The 19924-nt window shown below is 41.8% G+C and overlaps 1 protein-coding gene across 1 annotated transcript in view; it reads left to right on the top strand.

Moving 5' to 3' along the window:
- Nucleotides 1-19924, top strand: part of SPATA16 (spermatogenesis associated 16) — a 104961-nt gene that overhangs the window by 28044 nt on the left and 56993 nt on the right. The window contains 2 exon segments of the mRNA XM_063339872.1: nucleotides 4752-4897; nucleotides 16717-16806. Coding sequence (XP_063195942.1) covers nucleotides 4752-4897; nucleotides 16717-16806 — 236 coding nt within the window.

Here is a 19924-nt window from a genome sequence, read left to right as displayed (position 1 = left end):
CGGCAAACTGTATTCCTGAATTTAACGTAAACCAAACCCATAGTAGCGATTAGTAAAACTGTGACCATTGCCAGTTTCTTACACCTGAATCTTTCACCTTGCTTTCAGTGAAAACAGTTCCAACACGCCAAAGTACGGATCACCAGAGCTCTAATTTTATTCTTCCAAATTACGCACACGCTAACTAGGAAGCTGCCTTAACGATCAGAATTTCCATTGGTCTTTACCAAAGCCATGAGGGGTTTGGGGGGGATCTTTTCTTCTCTTCCTTATTAGCTAATGCCCGGGAGGTCTTTACTCATAAAATTTCCTTGCTTGCTACTGCCAAAATTAAAGCCTTAATACCACAACAAGATCTACGCCAAGTTCACAGTGTCACAGACTTGTTCTGTGACCTCTGCCGAAGTATTTTATCACAAGCCTTTATGCGACTGTGGTTTCAGCCGTGTATTTATAGGGTCCTACATATTCCAAGAGAAACCTCCTTTATCAGTGAAAGCATAACATAACTAGCATCAGTTCACCACTAACACAAAAATTGCAGGTAATGCTTTCATTTCTTACCTTTCATTTATATACTTAGTAACTTTGCGGCCGGGATAACTCAGCAGTCTTCTAAAGGAGGCACGTACGCAAACCTGCACGATGGCCTCCAGTTGTAACAAGGGCGCCTACGAAAGTCTAAATATCCTTTGGCAGGATTTTTTTTTTTTAACATTGTCTCTGGAAAAATATTCCTATCTACTAACAGGGGTACTCTCGTAGACTATGTTTGAAAGTAAAAAATACTGTTCGATTTGCTTGTAAAGGACATAAAACGGTACATTGTGGGTTTTTTAACCCCAGATTGGCTGCAAAGCTTCAAATGTTTTAAGTTGTTTGCTTCAATTTCATAGCCCTTGTAACCTTTAAGGCATTGGCAAGATTTCTGCAGACCAAAAGCTCACCAAAGCCTAAGGTAAGATGTTACCGCAAATTTGCCAGTTTGGAATGAAAATATAGTTGTATAACATAGCTCTGCGAAAAGAAACTCTCAATGGTACAAAAATGTAACTGCCTTTCCAAGCCCACATCTATATTTGAATGGTGACAAGACCTTAAGGTATTCAGAGGAGTGAGCTGGAGCTGCTTTTACCTTTTACTTAAAGCACTCCAAAAGACACCAACAGCCCTTTTGATCTTCAAAGGTAGCGTCATTGGGCTGCAGACTACGGCAAGATAAAGCAAACTCGGTTCTGCTGGGCGAAACATGAAAATTGCAAACAAATCTCCTCCCTGCTCATTATGTCTGTGCATGACACAGACTTTCTTCTTCCCTTGCTCTCAGTCCAGCAGGGTTTCCCAAAGTTACAACAATCTGTAGCTACAGAGGCTCCTTTGGATCCCTAGGAAGTTTTCCTTTTTCTTTTCCCCTTTGAAACTCAAATGTGAGTCTTTCTACGACTCTTCTCCACGTCCCCATCTGTGCTGCAAAATCCCAGCTCTCTGCCTCCTTCCTGCCTGACTCCTCCCCTGGGAACTTCCCCCATTGAGCTCTCTCAGGTGCTTTCTGGCACTCTACTTGCCTCACCCCCACCAAAAACGCTCAGTCAGACTCCATATTCAGCGGCAAACAGGACAACAGTGGCAAGGAAACAGTCCTTCTCCAGCTGTGTGGCTAAGTCCTTTTATCAGAGTCATAGAATTGTCTAGGTTGGAAGGGACCTTTCAGATCATTGAGCCCAGCCATCAACCCAACAATGACAAAACCCACCACTAAACCATGTCCCTCAGCACCACGTCTGCCCATCTTAAATACCTCCAGGGATGACGATTCCACCACTTCCCTGAGCAGCCTGTTCCAATGCTTGGTAACCCTCGTGGTGCAAAAACTTTTCCTGATCTCTCATCTAATCCTCCCCTGGCACAACTTGAGGCCATTTCCTCTTGTCCTATTACTTGGGAGAAAAGACGGACCTCCACCTTTCTACAACCTCCTTTCAAAGGAAATTCCAGCAAAATACAGTAAAGGGTGAAGAACCACACAGAAAATGGTATCATCTCCATCAGAGCTTGAAAAAACAGTGATGTGCTTGGCAGGCTGCACTGAGAGGGTTCACCCAACACAAACATTCCCAGTGGTGTCCATAATGGTACCAAAAGAGTCCCTCATACCAGTGAGTGCATTTAATTGTGCATCTCACTAATACCAGACACTAGGGCTATTTTGTATATTCATAACCTTTCTGCTTAGTACAGAAGCAGCCATTTCTGTAAAATTCATTTGGCTCTTCCTTTTGGTGCATGTTGTGGTTGTTTGTATGGAACAAGTGTGGAGTGGTCTATCTCAAAACGCATTGATCCGCTGCAGAAGTGCTACACAAAAATCAGGAGAGAGTTTGGGACATAAAAAGTATGCAACCTAGATGGTCAAACACGCAGGCAAAACCCTTTAAAATATTAGTCTGATTTTGGGAGATTAAAGGTTGAGTTATTATTCGTTTCCTTGAACTCTTACTCTGAAGTGTCTTAGAGAAGACCTGGCAGAACCCAATCTTCACTGTGCTTAAACATATTTTCTGAATCCTTATCTGCTCAGATATGGTTTACAGAGACTCATGTCTTGGTTTTTGTCAAAGATAACTGAGGGGTTATGCAGGTCTAAACATAACTCTTCATATCAGCAGTAAGACTCGAGGAAACTCAGAATTGCAGCACTTTATACTGGAGGGATGCCTAAATGATTCTTTTCTTCTCACAATCCTTCAAGAACTTGAAAGTCCGAGGAGTAGCCTCAAATCTCTCATTCCCATAAATTTAACAGAGGTCACAGCATGGCCAATTCAGCTGAAAAGTGTTATTACAGAAAAACTTGATGATACTTTTATGTTCACTGATGTGAACATAATTCTCTGGGTCTTTTAGCTACGTATAGCATGTCTTATCCATAGAGACACTTCAGCAGAGATATACGGTACCATGAGCAAAGTTAAGAGTGATGAATTCTCTGATTTATAACTTCTACTGATAACTAGATGATAGAAAATCTTAAATGTATGGGTGTTATTACATACACTGTGTAACTTCACTCAGCAGAGAAGGGATGTGAAAGAAAAAGAAAAAGAACAAACCAACTTATCACACCTGAAGTAGGGGGACACTTCCTTGAGTGACCCTTGTTGCCTGTAAAGAATTGAGCTGATCTCTAATCAGCGCACAAAAATCTTAAAGAGAGGGTTAGCTTTGTGGGTGTTAAGTGTGGATGCGGGTCTATAATCCTTGCTTTTAAGGTTCACATGCAGGAAGAAAGATACATACACAGAAGAGCTTTTTTTCTTGACAGATTTAATCTTCTAAAGAGATCTCAAGCTGCTGAGTTGACATTGCACCTCCTAAAGGTCAACCACTGGATTTCAACTACGTAGGCACAAGAAACTCGTTATTATAACTGAACTCATTAGTGATGAGGAGACAGACAAACAGGCCAAATCCTCCTCCTTCCGTTTTAAAGCTTGGGTGACTGGCAAAACTGGACTCTAGTGAGAGTCCCTTGGTTATACCCCATCCAAAACAGAGGCTGCGTTCACCCGCGTTAGACTGCGGTTGCCTATCAGTGCCATAAGGATCCTCAGCTCTGGTCTCTTTGTGATCCCAGAGTTTAAGCACACAGCCTAGATAAATATTAATTTGTCAGTCTTTATTAGAAATCTACTTTTAAAGCTGATTTGCAGCGAAGTCACTTAGTCAGATGAAATCATTGCACACTAAACAATCCTGTTAGGGGTGTTTATCCAAGCAAAGGACGTTCAATTGCATTTTCATTAGTAGCACTATATGGTTATTGTCCTTAAAGACAAGGCTCTCAGGCTTAATCTGTTTACCGCTGTATTTAATTGCTTACAGTTGAATTTTCTTAAGAACTAAAAGCTAATTTTTACTACTCTATGGCATACCAAAATCAGGTTGCCCGTAGATTAATGAAACAAAGATTTGAGGACCGAAGGTGGTCCTGCCCAGTATCGCAGCTCTACCAGTGCTGAGGACTCTGAAACTTTAAGGAGTTGTGGGTTAACATGCTTCCTTAGAATTAGGTATGAAATAGAACATTAGTTAATGAGAAAGTCACCGGCTGTGGTGAACAGCAGGCAATTTATCTATCAGTATTTTTTTTTAAAACAGAAAATACGATGTTTGTCTCTGCTAAATTCTACATGGCTCATGAAGATGGGAAAGGTGGTTGATCTCATCCTTTTTACTTTCTATAGCAGTTTTCTGGAAGGATAAGTCCTCCCCATTAAATGAGGGGGAGAGTTTCTGGTTTCCTTGCCTTGTATCACCCTCTGCTGTCCTACCCGTGGGACAGGGGCAGCAGAGCCTACAGCAGAGTTCACCACTGGCTTACTGAAACCAGTAAATGGCTACCTGAGACTCCTCCTTCAACCTCCATCTCACAATAGCCATCGATTTTGGGAGCCTGAAGTTAAGCCTTCATTTTTGAAACTGGGAAAAAATACAGCTTCTTTCCTAACAGTGCTATTTAGTTTTTAGCTTATTGCCTACTCTCTTGACTATCCATTCCGGGAAGATGACACTGCGTTTTAGATTATGTTCACATGTATTTGTACTGATTTTTGTAGCACTAACTCTAGTTAAAGTCAGGGTATATTTCACTTAGAAGTCAGTTTTCTCCATTTATCAGTTACAAAAAATATTTCTATCTAACAAAAGGTGTATTATAACATTAGTAAATAATGTTTTTGTTTCTTGTACAGCTTTGCAGTAAAGGTGCTGCTATAGACAGTGCCTTTGAGCCATCTCCAGAAAATATTTCCAGTATCGCCGGTTTTATTGAGACAAAGCTTGTAACCTGCTACTTAAAACAGAAGAAGCCTGATGATGCTCTGAATCATTCGCACAGGTGAAAATAAATATTGATTAGGACCGCTGCTAAGACTGGAATCAAAAATGAAACAAAGACTATGAAAAAATCTTGTGTAGGAAGAATCAAGCTAATAATGAGAAAAGGGGAATCAATAAAACACAACTTACACATAGCACTGATGTCTAGATTGGGCTAATTCTCAAAGCTTGGGATATTAACCCGCAATAGCCATTAGGAAATAGCATCTACTGCTTTGATAATGCAGTAGGTGAGGATATCACGGGTGAGTCATGTACATAGTTCAGGGCACCCGTAACTTTGAAGCTAGACGAATATAAACAGGCTCAACCTTATGGGACAGTAATGATATTATGAGCTCTTGGTCTTTTTGAAGCCAGATTAGATCAAGGATGATTCCAAATTATTTTCATTACATAATTCCTTCATGGGCTTACTTTTGATCCTCAAAGACCAGCACCACCAGCAATGTGCAAGAAAGCCAGAAACAAAACTTGCGCATGGAGCTGAAATTCCCGTTAGTTTCCGATAAGTTAGGATTTTGCTGGGTTTGTTCTGCCTTTAATTAGCATTCAGGTGTAATGACGGTTTCTGTTAAGTGAGTGCATGTCCTACCAACAACACTTCGTTGTTGAGGTCTCTTCAGTTTTCCCCTCGTATGAGATGTATTAGGATGGACACTGCAATTAGTGCAGGGTGAGGATTTTTTCATACAACCATCTCAAATCAATGCAACTACAGAAGAGTGGTTACAACAGAAGAAGCGGCACGTGCTTATGCCTAAATACACAGGAGACAGTGGTGAGGAATGGTGTGTTGGTATAGAAACGCAATGCCATCATGGCAGCAGGTTTATTTAGCTACATGCAACGTCATAGGAAGTCTGAGAACCCTGACTTAATTACAAGGTCTTTATCTTCCCTCCCCACTCATCCCCACCCCTTTCCCAAGCACTTTTTGTCTGTAAAGCTATGCCTACCTGGAGACTGTTCACAATGGGGGGGGGGGGGGGGGGCTTCATCCTTTAGGCTGGGGGTCTGGATGCTCATGGGTGGTTAGAGAACATGGGGTGCGCTCCCAGGGCACGTCTAACAGGCATACAAACTGTATTCCTTTCAGGTAAGGTATTCTGTTAGGGGAGCCAGGGCATAGGAAGTGGGGAAGACTGAGATTCATTTATAAAAAAAAAAAAAAAAAAAGACTAAAAAAAACCACACCAAACCAAAACAAACAAAAAACCAACACCAACAACCAAAAAAAACAACACTCCACAGAAACAACCCAACAACCAAAAAAAAAAAAAAAAAAATCAAGAAAAACCCACCCAAAATGTGCACTCCTCATGCAAACTAAAAACCAGCCACGTTTTTTCATGGCTTCTCAAAGACCACGTTCGGAGCTGGGGGGGGACGGGGGGGAAGGTTGACTGGGATCCCAACTTCTGGACAAATGTTAATAATCTCTCTCTTATTCTGTGATTTCCAAGAATGCTAAAGGAAGGTATTTGGACAGTATAAATACAAAAAAGACAGGAAAGACTTTTCTTTACCTCCTTTAAACTATCATGATTTCAAAATAGTAAGATGTATTGACCCCAGTGCTACAGAAACTAAAGCCTATTCAGAATGCTTTGGTTTCAATTGTATTAAAACAGAAACCCATGACCTACAGAGAAAATAAATGCTGTCAGATTAAGATCACTGGAAAACTGAAGTAGGGAAAAAAATCTACACTCTTCTTTCTTATATATAATTATAACAATTTACTCTTAACTCTAGTTGCATATCACAAAAAGTGGCATTCAGTAATGCCTATTTTCAATATAATTCATTTAATGACTTGCAGAATGAGAATAAGTCTACTGACCGTGGTTGTCACATTGTAAAATACAGGAAAGGATACAATAGTATACCAGTAAAAAAATATTGTAAGACATAATTAACATAAAGACAAAACTTGAAATATAATCAATAGCTATATTTTTCAAAAAAGAACAAATAAATTACTCTGAGCTCTCCTACTAAAAATAGCTTACTGCCATCAGCTAACTAGTGCATATAGAATTTTTATTCCCATTGAGTTTTTATGTCATCACCACATTGTAATGGTTTGCTGGTAATCCTTTGGCATTAATCATGAATCCAAATTAAAATATTCGTTTCTGCATTTATTTGCATTTACTGAACTATTCTTTCTTTAATTTCATGTAAATTTCACAGCTCCTGCATTCATTTCTGAAACCTTATTAACCAAAAATCAGCTTTAACATTCTCACTCATAGTTTTATCAAATGCATAGAAGTGGGTTTTGCTATGAAAGAGTCTTACGAAATATCACAACTAGAGAAACAGAGAAAATAAAGAAAAATTCCAGCAGCTCGGTTTTAAAATGTTCAAGAAGAGGCATCTGTAGGGGAATAGCTTTCCCATTCTTAAGAAAGGAAAAGGAGTACAATTTATATCATCGGCTTTAGATCCTGTATGAGAAGCTAAACCTGGGTCCTCCTGAAAAGTGGAAGTTGTATTCTCTGGTCTCTTAATATCAAAATTTAAGGCCACCTTTAGCATCACTGGCACAATTGAGGACACCGGCTGGGTTCCAATCATTTGTCAGGCTGATACAAAAGATATACCCTTTGCAATCAAACACTATTAAAGCCACTCCTCATCTGTCACAGCTCTGAACAAGCACGCCATGGACTGACCTCACCAAGGAACATCTGCAGTAAGCTACTTGACCACCACTTTTCATCATAAGATAGCCATCAAAATAATTCCTAACTTGCAATCTGAAGCTATAAAATGAATCACACAATATTTACATGCCCTGTGGTCCTTTTGGCCCAGGCATTATGGCATACCAGGGTTTAATGATCTTAATAACCCCATATGGCTTGCTGAGAAATTAGATTTTCCCTTTGGTTGCAGAAGGCAATTTTCAATTATAGCAGATGGCAAAACAGTGAAGGTCTGAGAAGTCAAGAACTGACTAAGAAACCTCAGATTAGTACTTCGGCCTTATGTTGCCTAGCCTAATAGTGTCAGTGGTTGAATTTTTGCCCCAGAAGAAAACAATCTTGAAGCAAGGCATAGCATTTCAGCAGAGCAGTCCCCCAATTACGCCCACACTTCAGAGGGCCAGGCCCAACAGAGAAATCCATAAAGCTGTGGCCGCATGTGGAAAAACAACCTATGGTGCATCACATACGCAGCTCTGCAACTGGTGAGATTCAATTTTGTTTGAAATTGGAGAGCGCGATGCTGAATTCTGTGGCAATTGAAGATGGAGAATCCTTCAAAACATGACACACAGGGCTTTCTCCATGACACTCTGTATCCCCTTGCAGTTTCTTTGTTTATTTTGCTTTTTTCCTCCAAGCAAGCTGAAATAAACCTGCACTGACACCATGTGACTTGCCGTTTGCACGTGGGAAAAGAAGACAGAACCTTTCTATTGGAAATATGCTTTTTGCTGCTGCACTTACGCTTCCTCAGCCACTCTGGTCCTCACGGCACACAAGATTTGAAGAATGACAGAAACGTAGCTTGAGCCTAAACAGAGTGGATCAAGCAGTAGAAAATGTGGAAGAGGTTAGCATAGAATCATAGAGTGGTTTGGGTTGGAAGGGACCTTAAATATCATCTCATTCCAGCCCCCCTGCCATGGGCAGGGACACCTCCCACTAGATCAGGTTGCTCAGAGCCCCGTCCAGCCTGGCCTTAAAAACTTCCAGGGATGGGGCTTCCACCACCTCTCTGGGCAACCTGTTCCAGTGTCTCACCACATCATCTACCCGGCAGCAAGTGACAAAAAGCATTTTATTTTTTTAAAATTTCTGCCTACTTTGGATCACTCCCTGCCCAGCTGCAGTGGGGCTGCTGGTGCCACGGGACTCCTCTGGAAACGAGTTCCTCAGCAGGGGAAAAGTCGCACCTCTTCCCAATGGGATTGCCATCGTGCCATAGGAAGCCCATAGCTAGTGGCAAGGTGCATTGGGAAGTGCCATCTGGAAGGATGTTTGTCACCTGCCTCCTCCCAGAGCATCCCCGGGCTTCGCTCCCTGCCCTCCTTCCCTCAATCTGGAAATTACGGACTTAAGGGCTGCGAGGAAGAAGAGGAATCAGACACTGTGGCACGTTTCTTTAACATTATCTCCAAGTAATGCCTGAAAAATATGTTCATGACAATGAGGACTGCTGTACGGAGCTATTGAAAATCCTTGGGGGTTAGCAAAGATTTTCCTGTGTCCTTGCAGGCTTTGCTCCGCAGCATGACCCGCTGCCAATTCTCTCCCTCCCTCCCAGAAAGGCAATGCATAGAGAACGTAATAAATCTGTAAAGCTTTTTCTGCTATGCCTTTTTATGTGTTCGGTGGAAGGCAGGGCTCTCTAATGCCTCTTGCACAATTCACAGGGAGACACATGAAGTAGAAAATAGCGCCTCTGTTAAGTAGTACACGATTGCTTTAGTGATGACTTAACAGAGGGAATCTCTTATGGAGGCACAGTGGGGGGGGGGGGGGGAAGAAAGAAATCTAAAACAGCTGAAGCCTCATCGATTTGATTCTAAATCCTCTGCGTTTTTCCCAGTGACTTTCCACACACTTACAAAAGGTTTAAAATAATCATTAATGATCAATCTTTATGCACTATCTGTCAGGAAAAAAAAAAAAAGGCATCTCAAAACTTGGTCAGTGTGTTATACACAGGATAAATCAGGACTCTCTAATTCAGATTAATTCAGAACTTTGCAACTAAAAATTCAGTATTCAGCTACTTCTTCATTCCCCAGCTTCCTTATTTTGCACCTTTTAAATAGGAATATATTAAAGTAAACTGGAGAATGGAATTCTAGTGAAATATTAAATAATAAAAAATAAATAATGCAATGATGCTATGATACAGTGCAGTCATCAGGCATTAAAATAGAGACAGACTAGAAGAAGAGCTCAGAGAGAGCACAGATTTTTTACGTGGAAGGAGAAAAATTAGAAACATAATGGCTGATGCTGCTAATCTGTGGGAAGTCTGTAGCATAACGTATACTTTGCTCTGAACTACTCTCCTAATCACTTTACCTCCTCAGAAAAGGGAAGAAAAAGAAAGGGAAGAATTAGCAGCACCTAATTACTTTCGCAATTGTGTTAGGCATATTGCAATATACATAATAGATGAGATATTATTAATACAAAGCTATTCCATTGAGATGCTCTGGATAATATAAACCAGAAATGCTCTTAAAAAATAATTCCTTCTCATGCAGCATTTCAAACACCTCTATGTACTCCAACTTTTTATTATTTTTTAAATGAGAGGTGTTTTCTCTAGATTCTGAGCTCTGAATCATGTGTTATTTCCGGGTTGGTGTATCAGTGGCATAGTTGCTATTTGATGTGCTGAGAACTCCTCCATTGAGGTCAAAGGCTATATTCCCCTTGACTCTGATGATGCTATATTGCAAAAAACTTTATCTACAGAACATGTGGTGGGATCATAATAAGGAAAGGCATATATGGTGGGGGGGAAGCCCTGGAAGCCCTTCCTCATAGAAGGAAAAGTCTAGCAACATTGAACTGGCTTCTAAGAGTTGAGATACGTGACAGCAGTCCTAATGGCATCAGAAAATTTGGTCAAGAAAGCGGTACTTTCTGGAAGGTGAGTGGGTGGTACATTATGCAAACAAGACAGGGAAGGCAGAGCATCTCCATTTGTGTTAAGATGTTTTGGGAGCTTTGAAACAAGATCTTTCTAAATATCTTTTTGTTCTGGACTGGAGAACATTCTCCTTTTTACCACCTTCACAGCTGAGGAATCGAGACTGGTATAGCACATTTATCTTATGCTTGCAATTCAAAGCAAATTGCTGCTGCAAAACCTTTTAGCATGGCAGTTATATTTCACTTTACTGACAGAGAAAAGGCGTTGTGTGAAACCTTTTTTGGGAACCCACACTTCCTCCCTTCCTTTCTGTTGAGATATGAAAACTTCATGAGATGGTTTCTTCTGTGCACTGAAGGTCCTCGCCCGTAGATGCCATAACTGCATTTATTTCCGATTGCTTGTACAAGAAAATCCAACTGCACAAAGACAAGTCAGGCCTCCTCCATCAGTGTAAGAGGATTTGGTCCTTTTTCTTGATCCACCGGTTTAGTAGAAGCTTTTCTGTCTTTGCTCGCAGCTGTTTGTTTGGTTCAGTGATGATAACTATATTAGAAGGGATTCCTAATGACTTATCAGACTACCAGGGAGACCCATTCTGGGCTCTGCCAGGTTTTCAGTGATCAGCACAGCTACTTTCGTGCATCTACCAAGTGGTCCTGGCCTCTTTGTCCTCCAGCTTTTTTCTCTATAACACAGACGTTATCTAGTTTTTCATGTCACTTCTTTAAAAAGAGCAGCCAGGGCAGGATGGGAAGGGTGCTCCTTCCTTCAGGGACCAGAGCACTCACACAGGGGGAGAAAGGTCCCCCAGTGCAGGGCAGGCTGGGCACAGTCGCAGCCAGGCATTTGGTGACAACAGAAGGAAAACTGCCCATGGACTGATGGGTCTGAACCCAAGCTCAGGAGAAAGGCCCTACCTCCATCAGATGTCCCTTCAGGTGGCTCTCCTCTCCACAGACACCCTCCTTCTCCCTTTAATTATTAATGCCCACTAGCACCGAAGCCCCCGCGCTCTTGTCCTCTGGGAGAAAGTGCTTCTGCATGGCTGCTTTCACAAGCCTACCAAATATTTCCACCAGCTTGTTGCAACAGGGAAGGGATTATTTTTTTTTTCCCCCCTTTCCAGGATGTCAGCTTTGGTAAACTCTCACATAGAGCAAGGAAGCCCAGAGGCTTTTCTGTATCCAAGGCACATCCCTCTTAGTTCCCTACAACAGCACCGGCAGGAGAAGTGGTTTAGAATACAAAGTTGGCTGCAAGCAAATGTACCACCATGAGGTCCTCAAACACAACTTAAATAAAGCCATAACATTGCCGTACGTGCAAGTTGCAGGAAAACACTATGAGGTTGCTTCCTGGCTACCAAAGAGTTCAGAAATTTGAGTTTCAGGAATTTGACTGCCTCTAGTAGAGCTGAACTCTTAAACCAGCCCTTGGGATCACAGAACGGAGCATGGCAGACTGAAAACAGATGTAAGACTAGTACTACACTGCAGATAATAAGCTGCCTGCCATATAGATGAAACAAGTTAAAAAGAAGGAAGTTGAGGTTCGATGAGATTGTACAGGATTTGTCAGGTTCATTTGTAAGTATATTGGGGCTGGATCATCAGCCGCACTGATTGGCAGTGTTCACTGGAGGCGAAAGCATTGTATTTGTCTACAGCAACTGAATACACGCTTCTGCTGACTGCTGGTTGACACTCTACCTGTACTGACATCGCATTTAACGTTGCGGTGAAGAACAGCACTGCGATGACATTGGTACAGTCTCTCCGTCCCAGCGACGCGTGGACGTGGCAGGGCAGCACGGACCCCTGCCAGCCCGCACCTCTCCGCGCAGGCGCCTATTGCTTCCGCACGGAGTTTTTACTTCTGATAAATCACCCAATTCCTCTCTAACGGTCAATTCTAATTGACTATTAAAATGCGTTTGTACATAAGACCACGCTGTATCACAGGAAAGCACGGACAAATAAGAAAAAGAAAAAGCTTCTGCCACTCCAACTAAAGAAATACTGCATGAACCTCTGCAAACAACTTTATTCACAGTACTAGCGAGAAAAATGAGTTTATCTGCTTTAAGTGGTGGTGAAGTGTATTTTTTTCCCCCCCACTTGTTTCATCTGCAGAATCACCTCATTGACTTTTTCTTGGCCTATAAAGGCCACACGCAAAAGATGTGGCGGGTAGTAGCAGCGGCCCTTTTTCAAGTCAGTCAGATTAGAGTTTAAATCCCCGTTACACTTGGGAAGGACTCTGACGGAGCACGTGCACCTTAGAGAAAAGGCAACGCTATGTCTAGCAGCCGGGTTTGATGTCGCAGTCCTGGTTTCTTGCCTCACCTGTTTTCTTAACACCGGGCAGTAAGATTGACAGAAAAACTTGGAGAGAAAAACCAGAGGCTAACGCGCGCGTCTTTGGCTCGCGCACTCCGATCGCTGTGACAGGGAGAGGCTTGATGCCTTCTTGCCCCCTCCTCAGAGTTTGAAAGAAGATAATAGGACAAACACTGTATTATTTTTAAGAGAAGATGTCAAGATGAAAAAATGAAAGTGTCAAAAAAGAGGCTGATATACAGCGTTACTTAAGGACTGCTTTGTTGAGGAAAAACTGACCGAATGATTTACGAAAGGCTTTTAACAGGGCAGTCTTTGGATTACAGTGCAGATGAAAAATAAATGAAAATCTATTTCAAGTTTACTTTAGCCTAGTCATTTGACAGATGAGGGCAAAACCTGGCAAGAATACAAGTTTTAATCTTCGGATGTAGTGACTTTATTTGCGGTTTTGCGGATTAGAAGTTTTCTCCGTGCAAAAGAAGAGCTACCCATTTTCAAGCATTTCCTGAGGAAACTTTTTCTACCTGAGGCTCCCCGGAGAGGCACAGGAGTAAAAAGGCCAAAGGGATGATGCTTCTGCTCAGGGCACAAATCACCACGCACAGAGATTGTCCCGGTTGCGTTGCAGCCGGTGTGTCCACCACCTTCTTTCCTTCCCAATTCCTTTTTTCAAGCCTCCCTCTTGAAACACATCCCTCCTAATTAATTACTGGATTAACCAGCCTAGAATTAAGACTGCTCATGGCTGGAGGTGGATCTTGGAGCATGGTCTTGTTCTCAGTATGCACAGCCTGGCACATTCCTGCCTGGCCAGATGGGTCCCCCATCTGCTCCTATTTGAAGGAGAACTTCCTGGAATTAGGGTTTTCCTCTTAACCTTTGTTTGTATAATTCCTTTGCTTCCTGTTTGCATTCAGTTGTGGGGGTTTTGTTTTTGTTTTTATTCCCCCTTTTCACCAAAATCACCTGAAACGCATCAGAGTCAGATTTAAAAGCCAAAGAGGCCGCCCTGTACAGTTTTAGGGCACACTTGGCGTTAAATTCGCCCTGCTCTGCACAAAGGTTACTAAACTGGAGCTGCATCAGTACAGCAGAGGGCCACTTTGGGGTAGAGTAGAAATACAGCAGAAATTATTTCTAGCGTATAGGCTACGGAGAGCCTAGCAACATCAAACCAAACTGCCAGGAGTCAAAGGTAGCCTTCTGGTGTTTGCTCAAGCTATTAGGGCATGCTATAATATTTTTCAGTATTGAATTTATAGATCAAGAGAAGCAGTTGATCTTTTTGAGACTAGTACAAAAAAAAAAAAAACCACACACAAGATGGAAACCAGAGAGCTGATATCTAATTCTATGAAAGTCTGCCACAGTTCTATATTTATTATAAGCCTATCACAGCACATCCTGCTCAAAGACTTACAGAAAATGTGTTGCTAACTAACAGGGAATTATTGATTTTTTAATTTTTTTTCTCCTCATAGTGCTATCGCTTGGCTGTGGTAGAACCGATAACTTTGGGGGGTGGAGGGGGAAAAAAGAAAAGTCAATATTACTATTATCAACTGTTGACTACAGTTTACAGCAGCAATAATCTCCTTTAAAATAGCTTGCAGAAGTACCAGTTGTCATCTACCTAAGGTATTACTGTTTTGGTCAAATCATTGAATGCTGATAGCATTTAATGGTTTGATGATTTCGCTTTGGTTAAATTAAGTTTTGGTGACCCTAAGTTCTGTCTAGGCTTCAGAACTGAACCATGTTTGGCTGAGAACTGCGGTGTTTGCTGGTGGCATTATCTTTTCTTTACGCGTACAAGCGATTCATTCCCCTCATTAAGAGCAACTAACTTCTAACGTCCCGTGCTGCTTCTTACATTGTATTTTAGTTCAGTATTTAGAGCTGTCCCCAGTCACTACGGTCTGTGCTCCCTCCAGTAATGCCTTAAGTGACATGGTATCATTTGTCACTGGTTTTCCCCCCACACCTTCTTCCCAGAGCGGTAGTTCCTGCAGGGTAATGCTTTCTCTCAATCCAGTTTTCTGAACATTTTCTCAAATGTTGGACTGAGAAAGCAGAGTTCTGAGATGCTTCCCAGTTCCTATACCACTTTGGAATACAGAGTAAAGCTCTACTGTGCCAGAACAGAAACGTCACTGGTTACATCTACCTTAGCATTTTAGTTTGGCGCAATAGTAGGATTGTGATGCGCTTTACCCAATTTTCTCCGTTTTCTGCACACTAGATTATTCACAGAGCAAATTTGGCACTCACAAACTAGATTAATTTCAGAGAAAACTGCCTGCACGTTCTTCATGAGCTGGGCACAAAATACAAGTAGCACCTAATGAAGGCACAGGAATCCAAACCAACGGCTGACCTTCAAGACAGCTTTGAGCAACACGCACGGGGGAATTTTGTTCAAGGGAACAGACTAAGTCTGGTCTGAAATAAAAGCCCCAGCTGCCTAGGATATAGGTGTAGCAGCCTCAACACTAGCTTACCTGATCTACTGATCCCCTCCTTATATATCCAACACCTTGCAAATGTAGATGTAACCATTCAGAGCTTTAGGCCGCCTTCTGCATGCCTTGGAGAAAGCGCCTGCGGAGTTAATTTGATTCCCAAGTCTACAGCACCTTGGAGATACTTTTAGGTTTTACCTTATTTTGAAATATGTGGACATACAGTCCACCAGTGCTGAATACATAGAGAAAAGGCAGTTATGGGTCTTCTAAAAATGCACTGAGTGTTTCCATAAATGTGAATTTAAAGATGAATGTGTTTACATATATATATTATGTCATAGTTTCAAGACTATGAATAAACTTTAATAAATGATTTGGTTATGAAAAGGATTGGTTCAGTGGTTGTTAATAGAACGAAATCACAAGAGCAGTAGTTTTTAGTGCTAACGTGATATTCAAAACTTTCAATGAGGAAACAAAAGCCAGCTTGCAAGTTTTCTTTGTAATAGAATGTAGTGTTAATTTACCTGTTGATGTCATAAGCTACTGTTAATTACTTTATAAAACACAAATGTAATGATAAACGTTAAACTTGGCGTCCTAGAACACACTATGCATACCTTTTCTCCAAACAGCGGGAGAAGTGCTGACCAGAGAAGCCAGTCACTTGTTGGAGATCTCACAAGTGGAACTAATGAGATGTAGAAGGAGCTGTCACTCTTGCCCTCCTCCTGCTCACACCACAAGGCTACCCTGCCTGCCAGTCTAACTCCTTAGCTTATGCTATTTTTACCCTTCCATCTTCATCTGATATTGACTTAAAGGCTGTAATTTGTTACACCTGGAATTACATCTGTTAAAGCTAAGGGTCTAAGAAACATGCCAAGGTCCAGCCACATAGAACCTATCACATGTACAGAAAGTATTTGAAAGATCTTCCAAGTTAATATTAAAACACATTCTAGATGCACGGCTTTTCCAGGCAGATGGGTCAGACAACTGTCACTCATGTTTGTGGAGCTGGCGGTTAATAAGAAGTTGTACTGTAGCATTTCTGCTTATGTTATCTACAAGCTAAAGGCAATACAGAATATTACCACAGGAACTCTTTTTCTAGAGCAATACACAAAACCCTAACGAAACTGCATTTATGATGTAACCTCAATAAAAGTTTTAATAATGCTTGTTCATATATCACAGCTGTCAAGAGAGAGAAAATGACAGTTCGTATTACAGTTGAGACACACTGTGTTGAGTTGTATAGAATAAATGTATACAGTATGTGTCTTAGTTATAGTTAGATTATTAGTAGCTTTTAAGGATTTAAGAAATAGAAATCTAAACTTGTCCATATCTCTTATCTTTTTAAGGAGCATTATTCTGAACCCAGCATATTTCCGGAACCACCTGCGCCAAGCTGCTGTGTTTAGGTGCTTAGAGAGATACTCCGAAGCTGCAAGGTACCCCACCGCTCGTGGATGTCAAATGGTTTCTCGACATCTCTTTCATTCCAGCTCTCAGTAGTAAGGATATCATCCTATACCCAGGCTTTTCCAAAATCAGTGGGAGCCTTGCGTTGGCTTTGTGTATACGATCTCACATGCAGCAGAGCTCCAATCCTCCCAGTTGGCGTAACATGAATAATCCCAATTACGTCCCTAGTTGAAGTTAGGCTAATGCTTGTAGGAGCCTTTGCTCATTCTCGGGCACAGGGGTGAGCCCTGATCGGGTCCCGGGGCTGCACTGGCACAAAAGCTACATGCACACAAGCATCTTCCACTCTCCAGTTTCCCCATAACCCCGGGCAGAAGCTCAAGTGTGCTCTGAGTGGATGAGGAGAAAAAAAAAAAATTAAAAAAAAAAAAATAAAAATCAAGATCTCATGGTACACTGTGGTATGCTGCAAAATTTAGCCTGCGTGCAGCTGATGAGATTGCTGGTGTGAACGGGAACTGCTGGCAGGAGGAAAGCCTGCAAGAGGAAGCTCTGCTTGTATGCTTGCAATAACACTGCCAAAAACGAAAAGTTTCAACACGCAGCAGCAGTTTTTAGCCACTTAACACGCTTAAATGAAAGAAACGCATGGGGAAATGCAGTGGTGACTTGCTACGTATCGTCACTACTACTAACATCAGACACTTACAGAGGACAGTTCAGCTGAAGACCACAAGGTATATCACAAAATATTTCACAAATCATTAGCTAACTAATGGCAGAACAGCCAGCGTGAATTAGGCATGGAGACTGAAAGGGTCACTTTGCTCATCGTTTAAGATGGATGCCAGTGGTAGAGCTCCGAAGCTATTAAAACAGCAGCAAAACAGTCTGTACAGGGAGCGGAAGAAGACGTTATCCGAGCAGAGTTACAGAGAGGATTTGGGAAGATGAACTTCAATTTTCTGCGCTGGACTTCAGCCAAAGACTCCAGGACAAACACTTTTCCTTCTGCAGGACACACATTGAGATGTGTCAAAGTTATCTCACTAGCTTTCACGCGTCAGGACAGGGGGAAGAAATCAGTTCCCCAAGACAAGGAAGCAGTTTTTCCACATTTCTTTAGAAACATGATTTCAGATAAGCCTGGAATATTTCACTTGACCTTAAACTTTTTTAAACTAAGGAAGTGAACCGTCTTGTTGGGGTGCTGATTCAGAAAGAAATTGTTACCTACTGAATTCTCTATAATTGAGCTCCATTGATCAGCCTGACATATTAGAGTTGTGTTAGGAGAGTATGTTGCTTTGTGACAGACGAGGAATCCTGGCCAGGACACTTTCAAACCCAAAAATTCACTAGTATCCCAATAGGTGAAATAATACAAGAGGAAAATGTCTGGGGTGCTGGGGTGGTGGGGGGGAAGGTTTTCGCCTTGAAGAAGTCACACTGAAGATTTGAAAAAATGGCAACAATAATAAAAGGTTGGGTTTTTTTAAAAAGAAATAACCTTTCAGAAACTGATCTTTCCTAAGAAGCAATACATATAAATGCCCATATTTGCGAAGACAGTACGAACCAAGAAGGTGTTCATAAATATGTTTTCAAAAATAAAAAAGAAAAAGGTGGTTGGCGTTACTGCAGATAAGCAATCAGCAGGTTTACTACATCAGCAGGCAAGAGGGAACTGTGTCAGCCTTTTTTCCCCACATTGAGTAGCTTTCAGGCAACTAGATGATTTTAAATGAGATTATGTATTTTGTAAAGGAGAAGAACATTCTGACAGACTGAATCCAGAGCGGTTCCAAAAGCAGTGACTATAGCAGTATTCAGAGTTTAGCCTAGTTTAACATAGTGTTATAGCAACTGTGCAGAGCTGCTTCTGCAGATTGTGTTAAACTGAGCTTAGCGCTACTTCTGTCATCTCCCTGGAGTCACTGGTCTCAGTCGAACCCCACTAATGGTGCAGAATCTACTCTGCTCCTCACAGACAGAACACGGCATGCAGATACTCGGTTGCAGCTCCGGGAAATACAGACTTGGTTTTTTCTTAGCATAAGCTGTCATTTATTTCTGCCTTCTCTATGCACAAGAGCAAGGCCACCATATTCCTTTCTCTGCTTTTAAGTATCCCTTGCCTTCCCACTCCTTCATTTGCTTTTTAAGTTATTGCGTAGTCCATTAAATACTCCCGAAGGCCCTATGGGTACGTGCGCTGGAGTGGCTGGTTGCGACCAGGACTGCTTGGCACAAACAGCACGCGTAATCACACTTAACTCAGCCTACCCATCTGAGACCCCCTGAGATTTCGTCTCTGAGGACTTACCAGACCAAATTTTTCAGTTCAGAGAAAGTCATAGGTTAGAGTGGGGTCAACTGTAATATAAGCATCTCTCAAGTTCCTCTGTGTGTAATTTCTAGTACTGCCCAGTATCGGGAGAATAAGCATATGAAGCAGTCTAAATGTAAGCACCTCTGAATTAACGTAGGGAGTCTGATATGTCCCTATCTGCATCACTTCTGAATTTTGTCGGCTGCATAGCGATTCCTTCGGGATGGCTCTGTGATAGGATGCCACCATGTCAAGTGCAGCCTCAGGCCGTTTGGCATTCTAAAGCAATCCTAGAAACACCCCTGTGGGGTCACAGCATCTCCAAACAATGAATTCCGAAGTGCTGCAGCCACTTTCACTAAGATGTCAGCTAGTAAATATATTCCTCCTCTATTGGTATCCCTGATGTTAGGAGACTGCTCTTGACATACACAGTAAAGATTTAAACCTCAGAAGGGAGAAAACCTATTTCAGTTGAAAGACCATCTTGGCCCTTGAACAAATGGGCATAAATGCATTATATATAAATTTAACCTGGAATTTACCAGGAAGTTTTAGGCATTAGGAGGCATTTAGGCTTAGGATCAGCCGCCAATAGCAGCTACTGGAAGTACCCTGTCAACGGACACATGGTAACAGCTGATCAAAAGATCACTCAATAACCAGGACGGAAAGTTCAGGAAAGGGTCCTGGGCTTACTTCTGTCACAAAACTGAGGAAAATGCTCTTGGAGAAGGCTGAGGAGAACCCAACCTTCCAAGCAATACAAGGACTGCTGCCTCGGGGAAGGATGAGATAAGGGACATGTATGT

This window comes from Chroicocephalus ridibundus, chromosome 6 (genome assembly GCF_963924245.1).
Source record: "Chroicocephalus ridibundus chromosome 6, bChrRid1.1, whole genome shotgun sequence".
Lineage (NCBI taxonomy): Eukaryota > Metazoa > Chordata > Aves > Charadriiformes > Laridae > Chroicocephalus > Chroicocephalus ridibundus.
This window is presented reverse-complemented; position numbering and strand designations above follow the sequence as displayed.